The sequence below is a fragment of the Nothoprocta perdicaria genome, unplaced genomic scaffold (assembly GCF_003342845.1).
Source record: "Nothoprocta perdicaria isolate Ctin4 unplaced genomic scaffold, notPer1 scaffold_51, whole genome shotgun sequence".
In the NCBI taxonomy this organism is placed as follows: Eukaryota; Metazoa; Chordata; class Aves; order Tinamiformes; family Tinamidae; genus Nothoprocta; species Nothoprocta perdicaria.
In genome coordinates, this window is record NW_020455766.1 from 3725136 (window position 1) to 3747235 (window position 22100).

The following is a 22100-nucleotide window of genomic DNA, read 5'->3' on the forward strand; positions in this document are numbered from 1 at the left end:
ATCCTAGCGCACTTCTACAAGCAGTGGAAGGGATCAGCGCTCAACACACTGGTGCCTGTCTTGAACCACAGCCTCCCAGTCCTCATCCATCAGCCTCCTTTTCCCTATTGCCTCCCGGCTGATCAAAGATCTTTGAATTCACTTTCCTTCTCTTTACTACTAAATGATAGCAACAGCAGGTTATAAGCTGATGTTCCAAGCACTAAGACTTCGTATTGTTATGTTAGAGTAGTGTGCTGGTACAGGCAGAAGATGAACACAAATTAACTGGAAATTGGATAGGCAACAAGATAGGGACTGCAAAACTATCCCTAGTCCACTTAAAACCTTCTGTAGTTGTTCTCATTAGAACATGGATCTCCTTCAGGTTTTTCTTGTTGAGATGAGTTTTTGTTGTTGTTTTCAGTCCTTTCAGAGGTAGTACAGGCTCCAGTCCAGAACTTCCTTCTCTCAATCTAATTTTCTCATGGGTTTTCAGCAAGGCACAAGGAGCATTATCTGAAGGTCATACAGCCCATCAAAAAGCCCAACAGAGACAGGGTTAGACCCACAGTTGCTACTTTATCTGMTATTCCTTTGAGTCAATGAAAAATATTACCAAATGGTATTAGGGATTCAGGTGTATAGACATAGGAGCATCTACGTGTGTCTACCATAGCTCAATTCACAGTATGATTATAAGTGTAAACATACAGTAAAACATATAAAGAAAAAAAAAACCTGTATCCAGTGTAATTTTAATAAGTAAAATAAATCCAAAGGAGTGACTTGGATTTCAGGAGCAGTCACCTTTCCACCAACACAATGCAAGGTCTTTTGCAGGGACAGCGAGGGAAGATTCACTAAGTGCCACGCTGTTGCATGCTTGCTTATATTAAGCTTCCCAGGAGTCACGCTCACACCCTCAGGCTTCTGAAAACCTTGCTAATCCACAGGGCTAATCTCATTTCCTGGACCACGAGGCATGCTGTAGTCCAAGGGCTGGAGCAGATGGATGCATGAGGAACAATCCTCGGTTTGTGAAGTAGTTGCTGCTTCCCAGGACTTTTAGGTATTTGGCAGCTTTTGGACTGGCAAGAGATTTAGCTGAGTGATGCAGCTCTCGCAGGTGATGTCGGGCCTGATGTCACATTCCCCACCTCCTCTCTCCAGCTACCCCTAAGCAGGTTCCCAGTGATCMCTCCCATGTGCATCTTGCAATGGGTATGTAGTACTCCAATTCAGTCCTTCACAAAAGGCAAGAGAGCTGGAGAGTTGTCCAAACAACTTATTCCCAGAATACATCTATGCAGGTCCCGTATACACATACGTTCAAGCCCACGTGTGTGCAGTGAGGTAGCTGTTTCTACTAAGGCAAAGAAGAGTGTCACCTGGTTAGAGAACTTTGGCTGTCAGCAGAACAGATGGTTCAGGCTCAGGTGGAAAATAATAAGCTATAAAACTTTAGGTCAGAGTGTACCTGGCAGATGCTGGACTTCGAATTAAAGCCAAGTTGTTCAGCTAATGGGTGTGCAGCAGCAGCATTTCTCTTTAAGTATTAAGAATTGGAGCAACTCCATTGTCAGGCTGCAAGCACGGCCCAGGTGTGGCCTCATTAAGCTGCATGCTCTTGGAAGCTGCTTTCCCTTGTGAGCAATGAGTAGGAAATTATTAAAACTTGCCTGTCATCTGCAGGGAGAAAGGCAGGTGTGATGCTTCCTGGTTCAATTAAATAGAAGGGCCATAAGATCACTRACGTTCTTTGTGAAACGGTTCATTACATTTCAAATATTCTCCTTTGTTTCCTTTGGAAAGTGGTGACATTAAAACAATGCAATCCACCACCACAAAGTGAGAGCTAACTCCAGCCCTTCTGTAACATAAGCCCTTCAGGTCTGCACCATGGGAGTTTTGTTAGWTTAGTAATCACTACAGCATATGGAAAAGCATTTATAGACTCTGACCTTCTGTAGATAAAGGGAGTTATACTGGTTTTGCCACTAAAGCCAAGGAGATTTGCATATATTGCTTTCTCCTAGCACTGAGGAAGAAGAAACTGAGGCAGTAAAATGCTGAAATCTAACACATTATTCAAGAAAGGGTGCTGAAGGAGCTTGAAGGTTCAAAGCTTACGATATCCTAGCTGCAGTTTCCAGTACAGGGACAAAAGGATGCGACCTCAGCTACCACTTAGGGCTTTTAGAGGCACAAACTGCATTTGCTTTGAGGTTACATTTAGAGTCTTGTGAAAACTCTCCTCAAGAACTGTTATTACACAAGAGTTGTACATGCAGCTCTTGGTGTTTCACTGCCTGTCATCTGTCACCATAGCGGGATCTGCTCTGAAAGGGAGCTTGGAAAGAACCCTTCATTTTTCTCTGTACCTTCCTCTTCTGTGGTCTTTAATCCTCTACTCCTTTGGCAATTATAACTGTCGTGTAGCTTTAGCACCTACACATGACTTCTGGTTAATGCCAAAACACAAAGAAATCTGCCCACATGAAAAGATGTCAGAAGAGAGGTACTTTGTGACCCAGGCTTCAGAGAAATGGCCCCAAGCATTTCCTCATCAATTCACACCTTGGGCTACTTGGGCTACTTGGGCACTTGGGAAGCAAAACCAGGTAATTCCTTTACCTATCCTTGTACTTTACCACAGTCTCTAGTTTTAATCAACTCCTTTGTTCCTTTTGTTGTCAGGAAATTGAGAAATACAAATATGACACAATTACCTTCAATTATCAAAAATATTACTTTTATGGAATAGAGTGAAAAATTAACTTATTCCAGATGTGAAATAGTGAGACATATATTGAGATTATAAGGGAGTTTTTAGCGGCTGAGGCTCACCCATGGCCTCCAGAGAGGTTAAATAATCACATTACGCTTCTCCTTCCAGCGTCACAGCAGTTTGSATCCTTTCATCTCACACAATGAATCCTCTGTTTGCTTGAACTTTGGAGATGTAACACCACCCATGAGCAGGACTCCTCCATTACCTGCTGGTTTGATCCTGGCTGCACTCCTAAATGACAGCTCTGTCTCTCTGCATACACAACACAAACATGGATCACACACAAACTAAAATGTGCAACACAGCTCTGCTCACACTGTCTTCAGAAGACAAGCTCAACCACCCCAACAAAAAGTGCAAAGACTACTCAGTGTTTTCCACCTGACCCCAGGTTATGTCTCTTTTTACCCCTTGGCAAGTCCTCTCCTTGTGCATCTGCCCCACTTCTTACAAAGCTCCCGAGATGTTTGTTTTGCCAAGTCCAAGTCTCCTCTTGGTCTTTGGGCCTCTTTGGACAGTGTTTCCAATGAGATCAATAAACACACACTGAAYTGCAGCAGGGCCCATCCCAGGAACCTCAGGATCACTTAAAGACATTTCAAGATTTCTTCAAGGTTCCTTGTCATCCCTTCTCTTTGCACGTATGACTGCCAATAGCCAATAATGCCTACACATCCTGCAGTCTGTATTTGTTGTTCAACCTAGAAAACGGTGTCCTTATTTTTATTTGAAGGATTCTTCTGCCCAGTAACACACAAGGACCCCCAACGATTTTGCATTTAAGCTCTGTTTGGTGTATATCAGTTGCACGTAGCAAAGTCTCAGTGTCTGGCCCAACCAGGCAAGTCCTCAAGCAGGTCAAGACATSACCATGTCCCAGCGCTGACTCATGGCTGTACTTTCACAAGGATTGATGACAAGCTCTTTGGTACTCTCGTTCGTGTCCCCAATCGTCTCGGTGTCTAAACAGAAGCGTGAAGCTATGTGCTCAATGCGCGAGCCGATTTTACCCCATCGCTGTGGAGAGACACACACGAGGATAAGAAACATGGGAAAAACACCCTCCTCCTCCTCAGGCTTTTAACATACCCTCCCGGGATCAAAAAGAAAGTCATCGCTAAGTCTTCCTGGCTTGAATCCGGCAGTTACAGAGCACCCACAGCCCATGCTGAGCAGGACACGTGCTGAGCGCCTCTCCTGTCAGACATACACCAGAACCATGAGGACTCGGCCTCTGCCCGGCTTGCAGCCTTCGCACAGATGAGATATCACTAACGGCTTTTCCCCAGGTCACTGGTTCAAATGCCAGCTAGATGATTAACTTCTGAGAAGCGCCAGTGTCTGCGGGCTGACTGGCAGCTCGCAGGAACTAAATTGCCAGTTTCGGTTCGACTTCTGTGGCTTATCATCCAGATTACCACCCACACTAATAGACACCCTCATCAGCACACTGATTTGAGAGGCAAAGGGCTGAGCAGGCCAGGGCACGGGCAGGCCGTGCCTTTCCTAGGAAGCAATACACTGGCAATTAGATGTGTAGTAATATCCCATTGATCTTGCTGCAAAGCAAACGTAACTAGGAGATGGATTAAAAGGCTCACCTGCTTGTTATCCCCTTCTTTGCAAGGTAACAGCTGCACCTGGGACCCTGGGAAGAGGGTGTACACGGACAAGCACAACTGCTGCTGGCGGACTTGGTGGTTGTATGTGTATGTCCATTCCTGCAAAGGGGAAAGAAAGAAACGAAAGAAGGGAGGTTTGAAATCAGGGTTGATTTTGCTGCTCTCCTGGTTTGGTAGGACCACCTCCTTTGCACCTGTGTTCTCTTGGAGCTTTCTCTGGATGCTTATTTTGTTCACCTGCTGTTCATTACCTTAGCCTTAAAAGTCTTTGGAGCAGCATGGACCCTTACCATACATTAGGGCCTCTCTGGGATTATCTTTTTTTTCCACCCAGAAATGTTTTTCTTGGGAAAAACAGGAATGAGATTTTCAAAGGTGCTGGATCGTGCCTGTAGAGATACCCCACTTGGAATATTTCATAAAGGTTTCTTTATGAAATAAAGAAATGTTTATTTTAACACTGTGCATAAATTCCTGTCTATATATGACCCTCCTGCACCTCCTGCACCTCCTGCAGGATGCCCTGCTCCAGGCAGGAATATCTCAGTGCTGTTTTGACACATATTTAAGTAGATAAGCACTCCTTTGCCTTGAGGAAATTTGCAAGTCATATTGCTACATTAACCTGTAGAGTAGCTTCTTGAACAATTTTTGTTGTTGTTGGCTTGCTTGTTTTGCTTACAGCTCAGTGCAGGCACTAACTTTAAATCAGAAATAGAGGTTTCTAGGGTCCTCAAGTCTGGGTGCAAAGCAGGATCAACTCTTGCTACATCAAGCACTTTGAGATGGAAGCATGACAAGCAGCAGCAACTGGAAAGCAGCCTGCTGAGCCGTGGCAGGGCTGGCTATGAAGCAGGCTGGGTATGAAAAAACAAGAGCAGAAAATGCTGCCTGGACACTGCAACACTTTCTTAGTGCTGAAAGGAGATACGAAGAGTGAATGCCCTGATTTCAGAGCTCTGAGGTGCCTGCAGCTTCCACTGACTTTCATTTGTGGGGGGCTGGGGTTATATTAGCAAGAGATGTTAGAGCAGGGAAATACTTCTAACCCTTTTGGTATCTGTCACAGTCAACAGCACTAATCCCTGTCTCCAACATTAAAACAGGCAACTCCAGGCACTCAGTTCCTGGAAACATCAACTCCTCTTCATCCAGGCTCTTTGCCACCTGCAGGTGAAAACATTTTTGTACAACAGACCCACACCAACAAGGACTTCACCCTGTGCCTCTCACAGCCCCTGATTCTTGGCCCTGTAACTCCCCATCATCTAACAGATCAAACCTACCTCTTCAAAGAAGCTGCTTACAGGCTTGCCAGCACAAGCTGCTCAGGAGTTCCACATATAACAAGCATGTGTTTTCAGAGCCGTAATCTGCACCCAAGTGGCCACCTGGCAACTATTTCTTCTTCATCAGATGGTGCAGAGTTCACCTGATCCTACAGTGAGCACGTTTCAGACATCCCAACCATGCACACTGTCAGCTGCTGTGTAAACTACCAGCCTGGGAAATCATGTGCCAAATTAGTCCTGCATCTGTGAAGAATCAAGCCCTAAGGGGCAAGCTCCAACACCTGTTCTTGGAGCCAGCACTGCCTACAAGCTGCTTGCAAAACCTGCTCTCCATTTTTAACCAATTCTTCTTCATTTTAGTTCCAGACAGGGCTGGAGCTGCACACCTAGCTACAAGGCTTCTAAGTGACAAGAAGTTAATTCTGCAGCTCATGCATATGCTAGATGCCCCAGCGAAGTCAGAGAGTGGGACTTCTTGACCTCTACAAGCTCCTTGCTTTACTGAGGCACTTCATGGAGTGCTGCTCCTCTCAGAGGTTCTCCATGGTTTTTTTCCAGGCTAGGCTCTCTTCAAGCCTTACCTGGACTTCCATCTTCTCCAGGCAGGACCATCCTCTCCCTCAGCAAAGCACTAGGGGACAGAAGGGTTACGGTAACCACGTATCCTAAGCTGCTATTTGCCATTAGAAGGGAGGTCTATATAGCTCTGATATGYGTGTCAGTTGGATAACGGATAGCGGATCTTCCCTCTCTTGCCCCCAGGTTGTTCTGCTACAGTCCTTATCTAAACTGACAGATTTTTCACAAGGCTCTTCTATCTTGGCAGAATGACTTTTTGTGGAAGCCAGTCCTGCTGAAAATGTTTTGTCCAGTTTTAATCACATCTCTTCCCCTTTCAGTCCTAGATGAAACCCAGAAAAAAAAAAATGACACAGAAAATGAAAACCAAGAGAAAAATGTCACTTGAACAGCACTGAATCCATGAAAAGCTTTGAGTTAAAGTGCTGGCAATGGCCACGTGAGTCTTGCTTTGTGGTGAAAAAGGCAGCTCAGGACCTAAGCACAGAGGCCTTCAAAGGGCCAGTGCAACCAAGAGCTGCAAGTGGCCAGAGGAGCTGCCGGCTGGGCTAAGATCTGGCACCTGGTGCGAAGTAAAAGCAGATGCCAAAGATGAAWCGCAAGTTAGGGATTTGGTAGGGCTGGTGGCCCCACAGCCAGCACAGAGGCAGTGGGAAGAGCAGAGGCACTGGCACACGCAGCAATGCCCCCGCACGCCGCTCTCCTCCGAAGCCCTGCTCACACTCACCCCAGCTAGGCTCAAGACCGTTTCTCAAGGCTTTAGCATCATTGGAGGAGGCACCTGTCACTGCTGCTCAGCCTTGCTCTGAGCCGAGGGAGTTATTTTAAAGCATGACCTTCGGCCTGGCAGGGGGAAAAGGGAGCCCTGCAGCCGCCCGCGGGAGCCCAGCGCCAGCTCTGCTGCCCAGCTGCACAAGGCGGCAGCTCCCCAAAGCCCGAGAGCAAAAACGTTTGTGACAAAGCCTGGGTTAACCTCGGCTCTCATTTCCTACCTCCTTGCCACTGTAAAGGAAGAACTTTCCAAGGCTGATAGTATCTGACTGCATTGGTCATCTAAGGACAGCAAAGTGCTTYGCTCATCAAAAGGCCCCACGATGCAACCGGCACTTCTGTGCATCGCAGGAAGGGGAAAGCAAAGCGCAAAGGTGCCGGTGCCAGCGCTGCGGCACGGCTCACACACAATAGCCAAGTTGRCCTCACTGGTCTTCAGGCATCAGTGCTGTCCTGGGGAGCGTGTGACAGGAACGTGACAGCCCCCTCATTCCTGTGCCTGGGCCCACATGAGGAGTAACTCGAGCAAAGTGGAGTGAAAGAGATAAGCAYGGGGATCTGTGACCTCCTAGCAATATATCTGAGCGTCCTCGCGGTTCTCTGACCTCCAAAAAATGATCTCGGAGGACAAAAAATGGAAAATGAAAGGATCTAATCAAGTTAGTGCGTTGAGAAGGTGGAGACTGCTGAAGAGATGGAGAGGAGGACAGCAAAGACTTAGAGGCAGAGAAGGTCAAAAACGTGAGTTATGGTTGAGATGCTTCGGGGTAATGTCCGTGTAGCTTGGATAGACACTAGCTGTTCTCCAAAGAAGTGTAGCTCCATTCAACCTGCAGAGCTCTTCTGGCCACCTGAGATAAGCTTCAGGGGCCACGTCAGGCAAAATATGCATTGCTGCCACAGTGAGAGCCATCCAAATGCAACGGCAGCCACTCAGGTCTAGCACGCCAGATATTCCAAGGCGCAGTTCAGGGAATGGGCAATTTTCCCACTATTTCTTCTTTTTACTGTTTGTGTACCCCTAGCTTGCAGCTATTGCTTATACGTGCATGCAAATCCAGACCAAAATGGCTTCTGCTTTTTGTTGTGAAGCATGTCAGGTTTCCTGGAACTCATAATGATTAACAGGTTGTTAAATAAACCCCAGAGTTCAAAATCTATTCCAGAGTGGTATAGACTAATATCAACTGACACTTAGTCTGAAAAGAAAACCAATGCACACGCAGCCAGTGACATCTTCATTAGATGAACCAGGACAAAATTATAATCAATTATTTTCCCTCAGATGCATTTCTCTTGCAAAAAGCTAAATCAATCAGTTCATTTAGTAAATGAGACATAACAAGATGTATAGTACTAAGCCTCTGATGGGCAGACAGGCCATGCTGTGCCTTGGAGACGTCAATGATGAGAGGTCTCCTTGTATTTCAGTATCCCTTTTTGTGATCCAAGACGAATACCAAAGCCCATCAGGGAAGGCCTGTGAGATCTGCTTGGTCTTGATCTTGATCAAAATCTGCTTCATTATTATCATTAGAGTATTATTTTCAAATTGCCCAAAAAACCTGTTCATGGGGCTCACAGTATCCCCTTCACAAGGTAGAAAAAGCCAAAATAACTAAGAAATGATTGCCACCCCACAGATTATGTTCCTCTCCCCTCCACCCACGGTGACATATGACAGCTTAGCTCTTCTCACCAGACTGACCCAGCACTTCATGCATTTAATACTGCTAAAGAACACATAGAGCCCAGCAAGGAAATAGCTGCAGAAAAGGGAATCAAGCATTTAAATTAACGCTACTGGCCTTGATAATAAGGATCTGGATAGCCAGGATTTTCCCATTGTACTTGCTGAATATCGGGAAAGAACAGCTTTCTTTTAGCTAACCATTTTTTTGAAATAATCAAGCTTAGGGCAAGCAAGATGCAACTTCAATCTTCTAAAAGTGAAGATTGCTACTATTCATTTTTGTTAGACCTATATATGTAAATAATTTGAAATAATGTAAATAATTTGAACCTGCTGCATACTTCATACAACACAGACTGGTGACCAAAAACCCCACCTCATGGATAGTTCAGCTGGTTTTATAACAGTTGAGTGATAAAAATACACACTTCTATCCACAATGACTATTTCAAAATCCTACTTTTACCTGAAATGTTCTCTATGGGTTAAAAGTAACAGGCCTCTAGAGCAAAGAGGGAAAAAAGGATAAAAGGGAAAAGATTTTTCTCTCCTTCTGTCTATATATTGAGTGTAGCTTGCAATGATTTCTTTGTAGTATACTCTACTGCTCCCCTGCAGAGTTAGTCCTAGACAGGCACAAGAAATTGAATTGCCATCAGTGGGAAACATTTGACCTATTGCAAACAGCTACAGAATCAAAATGGTAAGATGAAAAGTTTATGGCATGAAAAATTCTCAAAATTTTCTCCTTGGAAATGTCAAAACAAAATATGTTTGATAGGAATGAAACAATCCAACTTGCTGACATGACATTTCCCATTTTAAAATATCACATCAAATTGATATTTCAGAAAGACCAATGCCATTTCATTTTGAAACGCTGGCTTGAAAAAACAGTTTTCCCTTTGATTTTTCACAATCCAATTTTTAAAAAAGATCCAGCTGATTGAAAGCCATAATTTTCACTAAAATATTTCTTCTTCTTCAGATTTTTTTTTCCAGCAAAACATGATGACCTGCTCTCATTAGCTCACTTCTCTTGCTGCTTATATAAAAAGTCAGTAAAGCAGGGGAAGAAAGAGAAAGAATTTTAAAACTGGAAACCTAGTTAAACTATAAAGGCACTATTTGCTGTTACGTTCACTGTATTTTCAGAACTAAAATTCAAGCACTGATGGTTAATTTTACCAGACTGTGAAGCAGATATTATTTTACTGACTAAACACAGGCATGCAATTGCATGCATAAAAGATGCACATAATGACATGCTTCGTTTGCACGAACAAATTAGGAAAGTCTTCAGTATCATCCCCAGGCCGGACTTTTTGTAAGCACAGTTACCTGTTTTGAATGTGTAACCACGAGGGGTGAGGATGTAGAGGCAAGTGGGAGCAAGTACACGGTTGCTTATTAATTTCTTTCATGGCATCCCCAGAGAAACAAGCGACTGTTATCCTCCCTGTTTTATAGATGGGAACGCTGAGAGAACTTCCAAACATGCCCAAAACCACAAAGGGAGCCTGAAGCAAAGGCAGGTATTGAACCCAAGCCTGTAGGATACTGCTCCACCGCAAGCTGCACGTGACTGCTCTTTGCTCTGATGTTTCCTAGACTATGTCTCAGAGAACACATGCTGCTTGATAGAATTTTTTTTCCATCTCAGAGAGATTAAAAAAAAAAAAAAAAAGATCATCCTCATTAAATTCTCACTAGTTTAATGGGCAGTTTAATATTGAAAGCAGGCAGACTATGAAGTTATAAATACCAGCACGATTCAGTGCATTTCAAAAGAAATAAGGCTGAAACATGAGAGGAAATTATAGCTCTCTTTGTCTTTCTCTGTTCTCTGCATACAAACGCTATGGAGCATTTCTGGCCAGAAGCAGGGAGTGCTCCATGTGGGCCAGCAGGGAGAAGAGCAGCCCAGACCATTCTGTTGCTGTGGGGCTGCTGCAGCAACAGTGCTGCCCAGGACCCCCAGCAAGGCAAGCAGGACTGCCAGGGCTTTAACTACAGCTCAGGTTCCAGCAGAGCTTTAGCTAACGTGGAAGATCACCTTGGAGCTGCAAGGTGCACCTGCGGTAGGGCCTTTCCCCAGTCTGCACTGGGGACGGGCACTTACCTGGAGTGTTGCTGCTGTGCCCTTGCTGCTGCTGCTGCATGGACTTAAGCTCAAGACTGGGAACTCCTGGCCTTCAGACTTGAGTGATTCCAGGCAGTTCTGCCTCTGTCTGATTATCCCAGACTGGTAGAGCGATTCCTCAGGAATCCTGTGGGCAGAGCAGAAAATAACCTCTCCCCTCTGCTGGAGGCACAGGCTACTCAAAGGGCGGCTCTGTGAGGGTAAGGAGGTGCCACCTGCCCCTCAGAGCTCACCTTCAGAAAATGAGGGCCAGTATCCATCCCTGCACTGAACTGCTGCAAGTGGCACAGGGCACTGACCCTGCAAAAGCAGCTTTCAGAGAGGGATGGGGGGATCTTTTAAGAGGGAAAAATAAATAACACCACACAAGGCAAAGAAAGGAGCAAGAAACACACTGAGAGCTGGGGGCAGGTCAGTTTTCAACTCGCAGGAGTAGGGAGACCTCATAAGAAACTGCCACACAGCTCCGTCATTCTCAGTGAAAAAGTAAGACAACAGCTATAAATCATCTTCACACTGTGGTTCTGCACTCAGTGAAGGCACCAAGAGGCCCCCAGGGTTTCTCCAAAGCTTCTGAGCCATTTCTGTGCATAACTCATGGGAGTGACTGAGGGCAGAGATACAACAGATTCTGGGTTTTGGGCAGTCAGAAAGGGACCTATGCAGAAGCAGCTGAGAAAGTCCATATCAGCCAAATCATTAGGCTAGGAGTAAGGGCTCTGCTAAAGATAATAATCGGTGTTGTTTACCTCGCCAGCCCTGGAAATCTTGCAGCAGAGTCTCCTGAATAAATGTTATAAACTCTTACAAGTGGCATAAAGATATAACAGGGAGAAGAGGCCCCACTGGTAGATGCCATTGGGCACAGAGCAGTTTCTGGAAGGCCTGACTTGGTGCTGGGGCGAAGGGCTTGGGATGCTCAGGGGCCACGGGCAGGTGAGGTGGYTGGAGAGGCAAAGCTCACGGGGGCAGCAGGCACTGGGATCCTAGCACTTGAGTGCCAGAAACCAGACTGCTCAGATCATCAATCCATACCTAAGCTCAGGATAAACGTTCTCCAGGTACCACTTGAAGCTGTGGCATTTCAGCTTCTTCCGCAGCTCCACTCTGCTCTGGACACTGTGAGAAGAAAAATATTGTGGAGATGGAAAGGAAATCACGAGGGACAGACACAGATTCCAAAAGGAAAGATGAGAAAAACAAACAAATGTACAGACAGCAAGCACTAGACCATCAGGGGCTCCATTTCTTGCCACCTGCTGCATGAGACTGGCCTGTCATTTTAATCTCTGTCTCTGGGGGTCTCACTTGGCAAAACGGGGTCATGACATTGCCACTCTAACAAGGAGCTTTGAGTTTGATGAGTAAAAAGGCACACAGAAAAGTACAGTCATTTAAAATCGTTAAGTAACAGATTTTTTTTTAACTACTATATACAATAAGCACTAGTATATTAACATACTAGGAAATTAATATATACTATTACAAGTTACTATTAGTTTATAGGACTATAGAAGGCCTTGATTCACAAGAGCACTAAAGCACCTGCTTAAATCCTATTGAACTCAGCAGCACTTGATCACACTGATCACACAGTGAAATCCTTCCTTCTTTCATTAACRAGGGCCAAATTTCTGCTGAAATGTTGCATACATGGACACTTTCTAGGCTCAGTTCTTCTTTGGGTCAGYTTCTACCCATAGAGCTGTTGTAAGGCAGCACTTATGCAACACTGGAAAACCTACAGTATCTTCCCTTCCCATGGTCTGTCTTCCCCCCATCCTTGTTTACTCAGACAGACAGAGCTATTACTTCAGCTCATGCTAACAGATGGGAAGAATATGCAAATCCAGTCAAAATAAGTTAGCCTTCAGGATTTTAATGCACTTTCCSTGGAAGCTGGAAAACAGCCAGAAGAAATTTGTCTCTGGACTTGGAAACTTTCTAAGGAAATAAACAGCATGTGAAAATGMGAAAGTAATACAAATATGTACACACCTCCTGAAAAGGAGAGGTGTCTGACTACTYAAAGAAAGAGTGGCAAATATTTAAAATATAAAACATCTGCTCCTTTCCAATTAAGCCTTCCTGCATTCAGAATAAGCCAGCCTTCCTGCTAGCAAGACCGCTAAACTCTCATCCTAAACTCTCCCCTAGGCCTAGGACAAGTTGAACATCATGTCAAGGACAGGACATGGGCTGAGAACGGTCTTCCCACACTGGTTGGGTTCATTCCCTGAGAGGAACTAGCCTAGCATACAAACTGGCTGCTTATAGGTTTGGCTGCTGTGCTTGAAGCATCTGCCTACCGTTAGCATTTAACTGGGTGTTACTGCAGAAGCAACACAGGCAGGTTTCTGCAGCAAGGGGACGTCAGGGTGAGCATCACTGCAGCAGGCAGCCGGCCCGGGGGGCAGCCGGGGCTCTGCTTCCCACCAGAGAGAGGCACTTACTTTCCATACGGCCTTCCTTGGGCTGCRGGACGAGCCGCGTAGTAGTACTGCTTGAACTCGTCCATCCACACCTCCGCCGTGCGCTTGGTGTTTCTGAGGGAAGYGACAGAGAGAGGTGCAGCCTCTGAGGCGAGGTCCTCACTCTAAAGAGCCACCCTGATCCCACCCTGCTCCCGTCTTTGACTTGATCCTGGCTCAACACTCTTTGAGACAATTCGCTCCGCCCTGCCAGAGTAGAAGCTCCTGCTGCTGCCTGTCACCCCAGGCACTAAGCACAAAACAGGCAAGGAATTTGCCATCCCAAGCTTTAATGGACACTTTGTACCCACTAGACTCACAAGTGCGGCTTCTCTTCCTTAAGTACCACCTCCTAGGCAGGCATTCTTTGGCTTTTACTTAGCAAGTGGGATGGAGCTCTGAAAAGCAGTGCAAATTTTGAACGGATTGAAGCCAAATATTTTCTCTGTGCTAATCTTGTATGGACTCTTCTGCTCTTTGCACTCCTGAATCTCACTGGGCATAATTTCAACATTCAAAACTCATGAGAAGCCACCCCAGGTACAGTGCTACACCAAATACATCATTTTTCCATGTGAGACAGWTGCACAGAGAAGGTTTATGAACCTTAGAAAACCTTCTGGCAGCTTGCGATGGCTTCAGGTCTCCCTGCAAATGGCTTTGTTACTCTATAGCTATCCTCTCATCTCTCAGGGCCCAGGATATCCTCCTTCCAGGCAGTGCTCACAAGCTGACACTACTGTGCCACCAGGCTGTGGACACCCAGGGCAGGTTCTGAGTCCTGTGGGGCACAGAACAAGTGATAACCCTTGTGTGAACCCAGCATGACGTTGGAGCCTGAGCTGCTTCTTGCACAGTTGTGCAAGAAGACACTGTGGAGGGGAAAAAAAAATATCAATATTCATCAGAAACATACAGATATTTTATTAACATCTCTGTTTAAACAGATACCTGAAGGCACACAGAGCATCAGGTTGCCAGAATCTGTTCCTCCTCTCAGTTTATACACTATTACATTAAGTTTAAGGCAGATAGGTACCATAAASTAAATCAAAACCCAGCCTTCTAATGCCTACAGACAGGTAACTCCAGGACATGTAACCCAAACCCTTCCTRATTCACGGTCCTTCTTGTTCTTTCTCTAAAGTCACTGAATTAGTCTAAGTGCTCTTGCAGAAGAATTATTTAAATTACAATATGTACGCACATACCTAACCTTTCTCAAATTGCAGGTTATTTTTGTGTGGCTTCGTGATCTCCTTTTGGTTTACAGGAAACATGGGAGTAAATGCCAAGGTTTACATCTTGGTGTTGCTTCAAATCTCACCAAAATCTAGGGGCCTGSGGTATGAACCAGAAAGCATCAGCCCATTTAAGTTCCCCTTGCTACTCATGCAGGTGGTATAATACAAGACAATGTGTCCATACTGTTTATGAGCAGTGGAGCTCTGGCCATATCCCAGCCTTTAAAGCACAGGTCTTATTTCCTTACTGAAAACAAGATCCTCCATGGTGTTCTCCAAACTGTGCCCTGCCCCTGCACGTCCACAACACCCTTCTCTCCTCACTGCCATGCTGTTGAAGCAGGGTGATAGAGAAGCCACCTCTGGTTACACATCTGAAAACTGCCTTTCCTGCCCCATATGCTGTGAAGATGGAACTCATCTCCTGGGTATAATGTGCAATTTTGCACATTATATCGTTGCAATTTTGCAATGATGTGCACTTTGCATTCATTAGCTTGTGCAAAACCTGGGGAAGATGCAGAGAGAATAGGTAAGTGGTAACCTGCTGCAGGCAGCGCAGCTGGGTGTTCACAATGTTGTCAACTCTTTCTATAAAACTAGGAAGCCCACATGAAAAGGAGCTCCTGTTGTGCAAACACATATAAATGCAGTTTATCTGAGAAATGATCCCGTACTAAGCATAAAAACGGACRGTGTTTGTTATTAACTTAACAGACAAACTTCAGCCCGGAGCTCTGAGAAACGGAGGAAATCCCTTCCTTACTTCATTAGCTCTTTCCATCATTTCTCCCCAATTACTTTGTACTTCTGGACTGCCTCTTTCCTTGGACATCTGTCCTCAGGACTTATCCCATCTTAGCTGGCCGTTACAAAACTTGTTTCTGCTTCTGTTCCTGCATGTGAAAAGCTTCTGTGGGCCCTTGGATTCCAGGGCCTGGGCTCATCACCCTCAGGCCACGTACTTTGCTTTGGTCCAGGAGAGTTCTGCTCACGGATTTTTCCCAATGTTTCAACCAAACTTTTTCCACTATCTCCTCCACTCACCTTCTAACAGGCAAGCCCTTCTCACAAGTCAGCACTTTATTCCACTTCACAAAAGCAAGGCAAGTGCAAAACACCTACTTAATGTACGTGTTGGCATTTCCCTCTGGAAAGACGTATGGGTGTTTCTTCCGGAAGACATGTCCAACGCGGCTGCAGGGGATAATTTCAAGGCTCCCTCCACACATCCACACACGGAATGAGATTTCTACAAGAAAAGCAGCTTCAGCATTTTACATTTCTATCCCAGAGCAGGGTGGGGATCCTGGTGTTATCTCTCATTTCGTCCTCTGCCACATTAAACTGGGGTAAATCAATTACCAGAGGGGCTTTCCTAAGCACAGCTCTCTTGAAAGTGCATTTCAAAGCTTCTTACAATTTGTTTGAAGTTAGCGGACTTGAAATCTGCCTATTGCCCAGCAGGTGCTATCACAATGGGAACAGCTACATGTAAGTAGGTGCCTTTATATGCAGCACAGCTTCCACCTCAGAATCTTCTTGCTATGTTGTGCTCCTGTAATTACTTCTGCACTGCATATTTCAGCAGCTCTTTCCTCGACGGGGCTGTCAAGTCCACCCGGAGAGACCATGAATTCTGTTTATTAATGACTACCACGATCATTATCTTTTATGAATCCAGGCCTGATTCTGCAAAGTGAAAAGGGCTGTGCATCCATCACCTGCTCCAGAACAGGCAGGAGCTCACCCTGGGCAGCACGCTCTCAGGTGAGCTCCAACACTGCACACCAGCAAGCACATGCACTTATAAGCAAAGGACAGTGTTGGGAAGGACTGTTCCAAAAATCAGGGTAAATTGTCACTTCAGGACACGTCTCCTGGTTGCCCGAAGCCACTTTCTTACTGTTCCACTAGCTTTGGCAGGAAAAAGTCTGTAGCACAACTGACATCATGAGTTATTGGGCTCTTGGTAGGTAACCATCAAGGTAATATGGATGAGCAGAATGGTTTATCTAATGGGTCTATCTGGTCTTAATGTCTGTGAAACCATGAATTCACAGCTACATYGCCAGTTAGTCATGCTTAGACAGAAACAGCAGCGTAAGGAAATGAAATAAAAATATCTTTGCAGTTCTTTGCATCCTGTTTATGACTTGCTGACAGCACGGACCGACACTTAGCTCATATCTACTCCTAAACTATAAACTCTCTTCCCTCCGCCTACATATTTCATTACAGAAGTCAGAGAGGAGGATACCCGCCAGCTTTGCACTCTCTTTTCACACACTAGCACTGCGGTAGCTCTTCCTCAGCCTGGATCCTTCCGGCTTTTCAGGACTGCTGCGAGGCAGGCTGACTCCTTGTCCCCTCCGAGCGGGCAGTGCCTACCTGCCAGCCGCCCTGGCACAGAGCTGCCCCTCCTCAGAACATCGCTCACAGCTCTGAGCGTCTCTTTTGGGCTGTTTGGCCTCAAACTTGGTGTTTGCAGCTCCCAGGTCCTCTGCTCCCAAGACAGCCTGCTGCTCCTGAGGCGATGGAAACTGGTGGCCAATGTGGCCACAGAGCCTCAACCTAATTCCTGGGTCCAAAATTCAAAGCTTGGGCCATCGCTAATACCTGGCACAGGCAGAAGACACTAGCGAAGGCTGGGGTGGGAAAGCATAGAAGGGAGGGAAAAGGAACAGCATTTTTTTACTCCCTTTACTTAAAATCCCTTCCTCTTTCCTTCAGTGCTATGTTAACAGGAGCCACAGGAGCAGCTGGAGCCTCACAGCTTTTCCCAAGCACTAGGTATTAGCAAGCCAATAAAACATGACCTTGTGCCACGTCCTAGCGCTATGTTGGGAGCAACCTTAATCACAGCTGCAGGGAAATGAGATTATGGCAGGATTTGGCCACTCTAAGCTGTTGCACTCAGTTCTCCTCACATGTGGCTCTTGCTCCTTATCTGCACATCACAATGCTGTCCACACCAGGAGCATAGAAGCAAATTAGACGGGTGTGCTGATAAAAGGACACAATTAGCTGAGCAGCTGTGAGCTGATGTGTGGACACTGCATCAGGCCTTCKCCTCCTCTGGTCCTTCTGTTCAACCTGCAGCTCTCTCGAAAGCTACAACAGCAAGGCTTGCACAGTCCAGTCCTTGCCTGCTCATAATTTAAGTCATAATGAAGAAGCAGGTTGAAGTGATCTCTGTACACTATGGTTTGGAATGAAAACACAGCTCTTGAGAGACTGGAGATGGTGAGGAGGCGAAGCTTTCTGCTTCGACAGATTTGTACTCTGCAGACCCTGCTCTAATCCCAGAAGAGGCAATTAAAGCATGGTTTTCTATCAATAGAAATGACCCACAGACCCATCCCTGGCAACTAACAAGCAAGGAGAAGGTAAAACAATCACGGCAATTCATATAAGTCGGAAGACCAGGAACCAGGATAGCACTTCCTCTGATCAGGCAGAGATATCTYCAGTGTAGATGGTCCCTCTGAGCTGGATCCCTTCATATGCTGAGGAGACATACAGGCGAGCGGGCAGCTCACCTGGACTCTTTGAGGTGGCTTTGTTAGCATGCAGCAAGCTCTTGAAATTTGAGTTTTGATTTTGCTCCTGCAAGACTTGCCCAGTTCTCTTTATAGATCTTTCAGAGATMTGCCACAAAGCCAGGAGCTCTGCAGCTTCTCTCAGTGGTAACCTGGCCAAGCAAGGGTCTCCTGCCGTGACAGAGCAGTCTTGGGTGAGCAGCCACCTCTGTTCATACCAGTATCACTAGCTGCATTCCACAGGGCATCAAGCTGTGCAGAGTGCAAGGCAGGTAAAGAGGGACAGACAAATGTAGATGTCTGGTAGCAGTGACTGCATGGTAGCAATGGCAACAAATTCAAGACACCTTCCCCATCAGCTCTTCTGACATTCCTGCTAGACCAAGATTGCTCACTGGCTGATAMGGAGCGAGCTGGTGCCTCCTTCCACTCATGAAAAATCTATGTATGCCACAGCTGCTAACCACAGAGCAAGGAACATGCTTGGGCCAGAAAATCTAACCCAGCCCTTCTTCATGGAGGGGTGCTGAATTTGGCCTATACTTGGCAAAACAGCAAAACTGCAAGTCCTTCTACCAGCAGTAGCCAACTCCTCTAAAAGTGATTTAATAACTTTGAAAAGTAAAGCACCTGAAATGTCCTTCCTCTATTTGCAAACATAATTGCTTCTGTTTTGCTTCAAGTCTCCAGTCCCCTCTAGGTACTAGGTTAATAAGATGAAAGGGGGAAGCAATGCTCCCCTATGGGCTGCAGTCCTGCACCCACTCAGAACAACTAAGCCACAGGGGAATGCGCATTTGGGTGCAAGTACCCGAAATGAGGAGCTGTTCAGCCAGCTCCTGCCCTGTCTCCTGCCCAGAACTGGCAGGGAACAGCAGGGTCAATCACGGAAAGGAACAAGACACTATGGGAGCAGCACTTGGACTGCTGGAGGTGCAGCTTTGAGCCAGACATGCTCAGSTACACGAAGAGGTTGCTGAAGGCAGTATCTGATTGGAAGACCTCAACTTTTTTGATCTGGTCTCAACTTTTTTATTCCAGTATTAACCTGCCTTGTCTTTTCCCTTTCTCCCACAGGTGCTGGCTGTGGTCGCTGTGTGAGTGGGTCAGAGCCACCGTGTGCCTTGCTTGGTTACACCTAGTCTCAAGGGGAACAGTGCCAGTAATGAAGCATCGTGCTGCGTAAGACAGGCAATAACCACATATAAGGAGTACAGTGCTTCCCAGTGCAGGGCATCAGAGAAGCCCTCATAAACATGCTGGGAACGAGCTTCCCTGGAGGGGAGGCTGCTCTGTAATTGCTCCTTTCAGGGCGCCTTCCCAAAAGCAGCTTGTGTTGGTCACTGTCAGAGACAAGCAATGAGGAGAGAGGGACAGTCAGTCAGATGCAGTGTGGCAGGACCTGTTTTTAATTCCCTTCTCAAGTGTGTTGTTTGGGCCATTGATCCACCAGGGGAGGTGGCAGGGCTGCTCTTCTCTCCTAAATTCCCTTACAACCATGCTGCTCAGAAAGAGCAGATGCTTCAGGTCAGATCAGTGGCAAGCCACCTACCCACAGACAGAAAGCACAGGGGAGAGAGATCCTACTGTGCAACAAGATATAAATAAATAAAATATGTTAGAGGAAAAAGGCATGTGAAGCAAACAACAGTGCCAGGCACTAGATGAGTTACTGAAAGGCAGCAGCATCTGTTCCTTTGGATGACTGACAGTGTGGCTATATGTGTTAAGACACGAGATTTTTTTTCTTCCTTGCTAGCCACACTCCCCAGAGGTGCTAGCTATTAAAGCCAGATTCTAATCTCTCTCCCTGACATCAGGTGCCTCCTTCTTCTTTCACAGATACAAGTCTATTGCTCTGATCTGCAGCATCACTACAGCTTCAAAGAGAGAACAGYCCGGCCTGATACAGCTCTGTTACATGGGGGAAAACGGACGGGCTGTTACCCCTTTGAACAGTCCTGTCAAATTTGCACACAGGAGATTTCTCAGTGCCCACCTAACCCCATGATAATGGGGAGAGACGAATTTAGGAAACTTAATTAAGGTAGGTTTTTAACCTTTTTCTTTTAAGGAAAATCATGTTGCCTCAAAAAGTCCAGCAGCCGTCACCCATCTAGCAATACAGGAACAGAGAGGTGGCCATGATACCTTCTCATGGTTTGCAACTTGCCAATGGAGCTGCTGTTCCAGGCACTCTGTAGATTCAGAGGGGCTCTAATGCCTTAGCTTACAGTTTTGAAATGCTGTCTTCAAATGTCAGAATATCTTCATCTTATTAATGAAGAAATAAGATCACATGTGTGGTGCTTTCTAATCTGTTGAAGGGACTTTTCCAAAGCTGAAAAGCTGTGATATTTCCTTACAGAAAATCAAAACAATATGGAAGATGGGGAGTACTAACAACTAGCAGTTACTCATGTCTCATCATTCATGGTCGTGGATCCCTCCCTCACCCTCACACCACAAGTGCGTACAAGGAAGAAAAGTGACTCACCGAAGTTCTCCCCACCCCAAATGTCCATGGCACTGTCATACTTCCCCAGGTGGTTGAACCAGGCTTTGTCAATCACAAAGAGCCCCCCAGCAATGATGGGAGTCCTGCAGAATTGGGAAGGAAACAGGGGACATTCAAACACTGCTGCAGCATCTACATGCAGAGAAACTCTTCCCTTTGCCTCCTGTTCCATCCTCAGAACATCACCTCCATATCTCCCCCTTACCAAACACGACTCGAGAAAGCATCAGTGCCTTTCTTCCCGCTGCCTTGGTATTTTGCTGTCAGTCATAACTGCCTGGCACTTAATGACTGCCTAATGCACGCATCAGCACAACTCCTGCAAGCCCCAAGTTCACAGCCCTGATTGTAGGCTTGAGCAGCAGAAATGCACTTAGCGCTCGGGGGTTATTCACATGACATTACTCAGATGGGCTTTTTGCCTGGAGCGAGCCGATTAAGAGCACCATTCCACCGGGGACGGGAAGGCAGAGCCAATTCAGAAGGGCTTTTTAAAAGCCATCACTAGCTGTTTGATCTTTATTTCAAAACAGGKGTATTTCTCATTCTTTGGATTAGCTGAGAAACGCAGCATAGAGAAGGTATGCAGAGGAGGGGAGGGTGGATCCAGAAGAGAACTTTAGGAAGCACTACTTGCTCAGATGAGTCCTGTTTCCATGAGCCCAACTCATGTATTGCAGCTGCAAATAACAACAGCTTAGTGTAATCTCAGGAGGAGCTGGCATGGCCTCCTGCACCCTGATGAGTCCCCACGGTGCTCTCTACAGGGCAGGATGATTAGGAACATGAGATGAGCCCTTGGGAGGCCAGCGAGAGCTCTTGTTAACAGCAGCAGCATCGTAAGAAGAAATAAGGCTCTGTTCCTCTGCAATAGTTCCTCTGGCCAGTTTTCTGGCACTCTGCACTCTCTGCAAGACCTCATCTCTTCAGTGCTGCACACCCCAACAGCATCATTGCTCGTCAGAAGGATCACTGGGATGCCAGTGACCAGCACATTTCCTCTATCCCAAGAGATGCAGGCAGATGTTACCTTTCTTCTCTTTTTTTTTGCTATCCTTCTGCACATCCTGACTTTCTGAACAGCCTTCAGTCAGGTCCCAAAGAGCAGTGTTCACCTGGAACCACATTTTTATCAAGCTGCCTGAGAACACTGCCTTAGTTTTAAGTGGTAGCTGAACTGTGAGAAGTAGGAGTAAAGATCAATAGGTTTTTCCTAATGATTCAATCTAATTAGATTCAGTCCTAGCTTCACTGCTACCAAAAAACAGGCAACCATAAATATGTTCTATCTTTTCCTCACAACCCTACAACCACCTCAAGCTTCACTGTCAGGAAGAAGGTGAAGCTGTATTGCAAAATCCAAGCTTGTTTAAACTTGCAATATATATAAATACATATAAAAAGTTCAGAGTTGGCCTGAAACATGTGTCAGTTATGCTACAAGGTGACTTT

The 22100-nt window shown here is 45.9% G+C and overlaps 1 protein-coding gene across 1 annotated transcript in view; it reads right to left on the reverse strand.

Annotated features, from left to right (window-relative positions):
- Positions 1–830: 830 nt before the first annotated feature.
- The window catches only part of GALNT14 (polypeptide N-acetylgalactosaminyltransferase 14), a 67587-nt gene continuing 46317 nt past the window's right edge, over positions 831–22100 (reverse strand). Inside the window, exons 9-15 of the mRNA XM_026048063.1 lie at positions 20628–20731; positions 15714–15840; positions 13327–13419; positions 11909–11992; positions 10853–11000; positions 4375–4494; positions 831–3790 (exon numbers count right to left, since the gene is read on the reverse strand). Coding sequence (XP_025903848.1) covers positions 3632–3790; positions 4375–4494; positions 10853–11000; positions 11909–11992; positions 13327–13419; positions 15714–15840; positions 20628–20731 — 835 coding nt within the window. The 3' untranslated portion in view covers positions 831–3631. The remainder of the gene's footprint in view (positions 3791–4374; positions 4495–10852; positions 11001–11908; positions 11993–13326; positions 13420–15713; positions 15841–20627; positions 20732–22100) is intronic.